We start from the raw sequence: 7,723 nt of genomic DNA, 5'->3' as shown, positions 1-7,723 counted from the left end.
CCCTAAGGCTAACCTCACAGGTATATTTATTTATAAATATACATGCCTGAGATGTTTGGAATAATTTTATAATAAATGTGGGATCATGGTGTCTGTATGACTGCAATGTTTGCTGTGCTTTTGAAAAGTTTATCAAGTCTATTTAGTTAACACACACCTTGCACAGAACATCAAGCACACACCTAATGTTTGAATATCTTAGCGTTGCATAAACTGATGTCTGACAGTCAAGTCACCTGATAGGAGAAGGAACTTCTTTATTTACCACGACATCATTTCCGGGGGTGTGACTCAACTCTGACAAGTAGCTCATGGCCATTTGCCTGACTGAATGGCCCAGGCCTGAAAAGGTTGTAGTAATCCTTGAATACGCAAATAAACCTTCAAGTCTGAAACCGAATCAGATTCCCATACATAAGTCGGGCTTGTACTTTCAGGATGTACATCTACCACTGATTAACCTTTTGAGTCAGCATAAATTAAGATGGCCACCAGCTAATTGACCTTAGCAAACACAAACATGGTGATTATGTCACTGAGTTAAAATATGGTGAGGTAGTAGCTGAGTTGTCCACTATTCATACTTTAAGCACCAACAAGATTGGGACGAGTGTTGTCTAATTTCACCAAAATGGAAACAACTCCATAATTTCTCAACAAAAATGATTTCAGTGTAAAACCTTTGCATTAGAGCAGAGGAGCCCAAAGTGGGGCCCGTGGGCCAAATTTGGCCCGCCAAGCTATTTGATTTGGCCCACCAACAGTTGCCAAAGTTTCAAGGTTGTAACCTATTATCCTACTGTGTGTATATTCACAGTATTTCCATTGGTCAAATGACTATATAAAAGGGCTGTATACATATACTGTATAAAAGGGCTGTATACATATATAAAAGGGCTGTATACATATATAAAAGGGCTGTATACATATATAAAAGGGCTGTATACAGCCCTTTTATATAAAAGGTAGTGAAGGTAGTTTTCATTCATTGTTCTGACTTTATCTTTGATTTTTTTTTAGGATTAAACGTGAGACATGAAATGACAAAAAATATTTAGATCAGATTTAACCACACATGTAGATTTGTACACTTTATAAGACCACAAAAACTCATATTTTWTCAATTTATGAAATGTCCCATGACCCTTTGYTACTTGAGCATATGGCAGACTTTCTCCAAGTGCACAGACTAAAACAAAMGAGGGCTATTGCATAGCTTAATCGTTAAAAATAAGGGACTTTACTTTAAAAAGTATTTGTATTTCATGTATTATATTACTGTATTTGGCCCGCAGCCCTGGATAGATTTTCATTTTGGCCCCCTYGGGGAAAATGTTTGGGCACCCCTGCATTAGAGGCAGCAGGCAGAAGTATTAATTTAAATAATTTTAATTTAATCTTCATTTAACCAGGCAAATCCCACTGAGGTCACACTTTTTTTTTTCCAAGAGAGGCTTGCCTCTTYCATGGTGGCCATCTTAATTTTTTGTTGACTCCATCCAAAACATGCATGCTTTTAGGCTTTTTTTTTAATGCTAGGACCTTTTTGAGTTACTTCAACTTTGCTGACTAATTAGGTTCAACTACTGAGTCCGAAGAGAATACATTATGTGAAACTCAAATAAACCGATTTGTAATTAATAAATTTAAAGTCAACATACAGTACTATATCAAGAAATACGGTGGTGTGCAGCACTGATCTAAAAATTAGTTCCACTAGCCCTAAAGCACTAACTCAAATATTTAGGTCTAATTCTAAAGCACTAATGTACTGAAAATTTAGCAAAAGCTAATTCTAAAGCACTAAAATAGCCCAGTCAACCCATGAACATTCTTCAACAAACAACATGAGTCACATATCGTCATGTTGCTCTCTTAATTCTTATCATTGACATTCCACATCTGTATTTGGGTTCATATGTTGTCACCTGGTGGATCAGTGACACACATATGGACAAAATGTGTGACAGTTTTCACCCTCAGCTGTTAACATTAACATTGATCAATAACATTTATAGACCTCAGTCAGTGCTTCTAAATTTAGCCTATAAATTTATCAAGTGATAATCCACTAATAAATTTTAAAATTAGCAAAAGCCCTAAAGCACTAATCAGGAAATTATTTCCCCTAGTAGTGCTTTAGGGGAACTGTGCCCACCGTTGAAGAAATATCAAAATCATAAAACTTCTGTAGTTCTTAAAACYGATTTCATACATGAGACAATGGAGCTGTACAGATCCTGGTTATAGATGGGTGTTTTTGAGAAGTGACTTCAGATTCAGTTGGACACACCCTAATAATACTGTACGTGTGCAGACATGAGCTGAAAGTGTTTCATCCAAGCTTGGGAAAGACAACCCAAACGTTTGCTTTGAATGCAACATCCCCCAAGGCCCAACAACTGATTTCTAATGTTGTTGCTGYGATTTACCGGCAACCWAGGCAACTGCCGCTCCGGCCCTGCRGACACCARGATGATTCAGTTTGAATTTACCTCAACGATGGCGTTAATTCGCACCTCTGTCCTGAGCGCCATGACGTCTCATCCACAACTCTCCGGTTGCTCCAGTTAAATGTGACAGAATTATCAGCAAAGAGGATGCAAATTCTGATAAAGGAAATATAACTCAGAACCTGTGTGTGTGTGTGACGGGGGGGAGGGAGGGGTAACATTGCAGCCATCATCACTGCCAGGTGTGTGAGCCCCACCTATAATCTCAGGGAGGGACCCAAGCAGGGAAGAGCTAGATGGGTGTGGGAGGCAGGAACGAGTCGGGGTGCAGCTTTCTGTTTTCCACGCYGTGAAAACAATCCTGTGTTCAAGCAGTTTGTTCTGACTTCTTGGTCTTCCTCGTTTTCTTCCCTCTTCCTCACTTTGAGCTGTTGAAGATCACAGCACGTCGTCAGCAGCAGGGACGCGTGGCCGAGGGAAGTCATTGCCACACATTGGAGTTTTGAAGGGTTTATATTTGTATCTGAAAGCATAAAAAGGTAAGTGCTTCAAAAATATGGACGCCTCTTCTGGTTATTCTAGTAAATTATACAAGCTTCAGGTCAGGGTTTAAACAAGATGTATCTTGGCTCACTTTCAGAGTCAAATTAGAAAAATCTCATGGATTCTAAAAGATAAAAAACGTCTTTTTTACATCACATGAAGACAAACTTGAGGTGAGGGTTATATTCTCTCAGGACTGAAACTTTTCAAAGGTCATCTTTGAGCCTCTGACAGGGAAACAGTCCACAGACGGAAGCGACCATCGGCTATCAGCTCATCTCCGATCTGAGCTGGAAAAAGTCGTATCCACAAACTGTTTTCARCCTCGTATTTCTCTTTCTGTTTCAGCCTCTCCTTCAGGTTGCAGTTTTCAGCTCCACTGTTTGGCTTTGTTCTGGCATGTTTTGAACACTCCCTGCTCCTGCTCTCTGACCCACAAACCTCGTCTTCTTCAGCCTCCATCACACCACTCTCTCCTGTCAGACTTCACCGCTTCAACGTGCTCATGGATGTGTTTTCTTCTGCAGGTTAGACGGTCAAAATAAAAGAGGGGATCCTCGTGGACACCAAGGTGATAATGGCGCCTTCGTCCATGAAGAACGGGCTCTTCCTTCCCCTCCTCGGCCTCCTCTACGCCCCGCTCTCCTGCCTGTGCCAGCTGACCAACGGCAGCTTAGCTAACCTCACAACCAGCAGCCCGACCACTCCCTCCGACCTCAGCTCCCTGACGGGTGTGCGAGGCTGCGGCGCCGGGCTGCATCCCATCTACAGGTTCCTGTGTGATCGTCGGGCGGTGTGGGGGATCGTCCTGGAGACCCTGGCCTCTGCAGGGTTCCTGTTCAGYGTCGGCCTCCTGCTGGCCCTCCTTCTCTGGACCCTGTGCGTGTGCGTGTCGTCTCGGCGGCGGTGCAACAGAGGCTACGGCGGCACGGTGTTCTGCATATCCCTGTTCCTGCTGGCCACCGCTGGGCTCTTCGGCCTCACCTTCTCCTTCATCATCGGCCTCACCCCGCAGACCTGTCCCACCAGGATCTTCCTCTTCAGCGTGCTCTTCTCTTTAGCCTTCTCCTGCCTGCTCGCCCGCTGCCTCGCTCTGCTGGGTTTCGAGGCAGCCCGTGGCTGGGGGGAGCCCGCCGTGGCCTTGGGGCTCTTCACCGTGCAGGTCATCATCTCCACTCAGTGGCTCATCGTCGTGCTGGTCCGGGACGAAATGCYGTGCGAGTACAGCCAGGAGGAGTTCGCTATGATGCAGATCTACGTGCTGTGCCTCCTGGCCGTTGGTCTGATCCTCTCCATGCACTTCCTGTGCCGCTCCTGCTCCTTGTACAGCTACAACTACAGGGGCCCCATCAACCAGCAGTGGAGGATCCACGCTGCGCTGCTCTTCTTCACACTGCTGCTCTCCGCATGCATCTGGGTGGTCTGGATCACCATGCTGACATGGGGAAACTCTGAGGTGGGCCGTCGGCCRGCCTGGGACGACCCGGTTCTGACCATAGCCTTGGTGGCCAACGGCTGGGTGTTACTTATGGGACACGGGCTGTCCCAGGTAGCCTTCTTCTGCAGAGGGGAGGCCAYGGCCAAGGACACCCCTGTGAGCTTTGCAGGTTGGACCAGTACCAACCCCGACATCCCTGGACTGGGAAGTCACAAAGAAGGAAAAGAAAATGGGAGCTTTGAGAATGAAAATGAGAACAAGAGAGGTAAGTTAAGGATTACAAACACACTTAACATTTACGTAAACAAATTGTTGAAAAAGAGCAACTCAGCGTCACATTAGAAAACTTTTCCACACGGCGTTGGTTTTATCAATTTAATAACCTAAATTTATCAAATTTACTATCAAGCAGACTAAATTTACCAAACATTTATTGACACAAATAAAGATGAAGTGACTCGGTTACTGCCATGTTGTTTTTCTCTGGAATCTGATTGTGTCGCGCTGTCAATAAGTGAAACGTTTTTTAAAGCCTCAAAGAACTAAAGGAGACCAAACATGTTTAAAGAAATTGCGATTTGTTCAAACAACAAAAATCAACAGCTGAAAGGAAAAGTGTTTTATTTTTTGTTGAGAAAATATCCCATTCATTTAAAAAAGAGGGGCGGGGCTTACAGAGAGCCACTAGTGTGCTCTCTCCTCTTCAACTTCCAGCTTCCAGTCCTGTGTCTTGTTTTATGTTAAAGGTTCAAACCAGGAAATATTATACGCTTTTGCTTTATCAGGTGTCAAAGTCGTTCAACATTTGTTTTGGATGATTAGTTTCGATTTTTATGAAGTGATGCTCTGTGGAGTTATCAGTAATCTTATTTTCAATAGAAATCTTTGAGATCATTTTAAGTTTATAACATTGGGCAAAAGTTCTCCTGGGAAAAATTAGCTAACAGCTAGTCTGATATAACTCTAATCTCAAGACTTTCATAGCTGTTGATRCAATCTGCAGTTTATGAATCTTTAGATTAGGGTCTGTTTTTAATTTTTTTTTTTTACAGAGATGTTTGAGGTTATTTAAACTGAAGACAAAGTCAACTGAAGTTTATTATAAGTAAAGTTCATGAGAAACATATTGGTGCATTCCTTTGATAGTCAGATGAGATTTCCATGTTCCAAGTTAAAAACATTWACTGGAACACCCTCTAAAAAGAAAAAATATATAAGCTGACCCCAAAATATAAGATGGCTGTGATAGCTGCAGTTACAAACCTTTGTTTTAACATCTGTTGGTTTGTAGCTCAGCCATTGAGTCACACACAAAGTTAGTTACAACCAACCAGTAATAGTTAATTTATCATTACATGGTTGAATGCATGAAGTACATTTTACCAGCCTGTAATATTTAATCTGCTCACCAAGTTCATAACCTAACATCTCACTGGTTTTCTGCCTTCCAACTGGAACATGGTTAAATAGATAGTCGRGTAAACTCTGAAGTGACTTTTGTCTAAAAGTTAACAATAGTACCTTATCAAACGTGACAGTCAGGGCAGAGATTGGAGAAAAATGTAAAATATATTCAAATATCCCCATGATAACTCCTGGTGGACTGATTCAGCAACGCCAGCAGCACATAGAGTCTATTCTTCACACGTGAACCATTGTTGGYAACGGATTACAAAACCTTATAAGTGAATGTGTACATTATTACAAAATCTGGTTTGAATGAATCACTGTGAAATTAGAGGTCGATTAAGGACACAATAATCAACATTAATCCTCGCTTCACTCAGACCAGCCATTAGCTTGTCTCCCTTGAAACGGTCTGAGCAAGTTAGAYTGCAGGTAAGATGCTGATAACTAATATCCACCCAGAAACACCACTTCAAAAAAAGAAAATCTAGATTATTTCTTTGAATATGATTTGGAAAATAAACATAAAAAACTCACACATTATAAAAATGATCATTAATGATAAAATAAGTTTAACTTAGATCTAAGCTCACACAGATTGAGCACTTTGTTACAACCCAAGCTTTTATAAGAAATATTATTTTACTGTGAAAGATGGTTTAGGTGAYTTTAAAGTGAAATCATTAATTAATTACTTTTTACATTTAGCAATTATGCATGAAAATTTCCCCCTTCCTTAATTCACTCTTGACTGGTTAGTACAAAATGTTGAAAAAATAAGTTACAGCATAAAAACTTTTCTGGTCCATTTCCAATCTTAAAGTCTGTGATTTAAAAAAAAGATACTGTTAAATGATTAAATATCCCTCAGAGCAGATAGAAGTAAATCTTCACACAAACAAGAGGAGAAAAAAATAATTAGCTGCTAAATGATGTGATTAATTAGCTACTTATTTTATTGGTACGTGTATGAAAGGATACTTTAAAGATAAAGATTTAGATATGATTAACTTTACTGATCGCTGAGGAAATATTTTCATTTGTAAAATAATTAGATCAGGTAAACAGTGCATGGTTAAAGACCTTTGATACTTGAACRCTGATTTAATCAAGATAATCAGAATTTCTTTTTGTTGTTTCATTGTGTTAATTGTTTACAAGAATATTCAGTGACTATCTCTCAAAACTATGAAACTAATGTGTATTTTAATTAACAGAAAAACATTTTTCTTGTGCTGCTTCTGAAGGCCAAGTTCTCTTTTGACAACAGTTGATTTTCACAGTTTTTGTCTTCGGCAAAATCAGGAACAAATCAGTCCGTTCTGGTTCCACAGTGCAGCATAAATTCAGCCGTCAGTCTGCTCAGGTCGTCGGTGTTAACTGCTGATAACGACTGGATAAAATTAACCATCTGTATCACGTCTCCCTTCAGGCCGGAGAGCCGAGCCAGTGCTGCGATCGCCCTACGAGTCCGGCTTCTCCATGACGGTGAGCACCTAACTGCCTCTGCAGTTTCACACTTTGACCTCTGCACATTTTACAATCACAGACAGGGAGTTTAACARATCTAATGAAAGTCAAGCTGATCATAGACAATAACCCCAGAAGCAACATTAACAGCTCATTTTGTGTTACAGGAAATCGACCCTAACAAGGATTACACCATCCCTCGCCCTCAGACCACCAACTACAACGAGCCGTTTGATGAATATTATGGAAGTGATTAAAATCCGAACGTCTCACAAAACAAATGTACTGTAAAGCCAAATAAAAAGGCGGACAAATAGGCACATGGAAATATGCWAATGTAAATATTGTTTGGGTTTATAAATATTTTAATGTAAAATCATCAGGTCCAGTAAGTAAAAAAGGCACATCTGTT

General features: G+C 40.8%; 1 protein-coding gene across 1 annotated transcript; it reads left to right on the top strand.

The window, feature by feature from the left end:
- Nucleotides 1-2,750: 2,750 nt before the first annotated feature.
- On the top strand, nt 2,751-7,723 carry LOC106523882 (retinoic acid-induced protein 3; the record flags this gene model as incomplete). Its single annotated transcript, XM_014017456.1, is given in 4 exon segments — nt 2,751-2,992; nt 3,524-4,699; nt 7,274-7,329; nt 7,479-7,723. Coding segments are annotated over 3 exon segments (1,272 nt in total). The 5' UTR covers nt 2,751-2,992; nt 3,524-3,573.

This window comes from Austrofundulus limnaeus, unplaced genomic scaffold (genome assembly GCF_001266775.1).
Source record: "Austrofundulus limnaeus strain Quisiro unplaced genomic scaffold, Austrofundulus_limnaeus-1.0 Scaffold168, whole genome shotgun sequence".
Lineage (NCBI taxonomy): Eukaryota > Metazoa > Chordata > Actinopteri > Cyprinodontiformes > Rivulidae > Austrofundulus > Austrofundulus limnaeus.
This window is presented reverse-complemented; position numbering and strand designations above follow the sequence as displayed.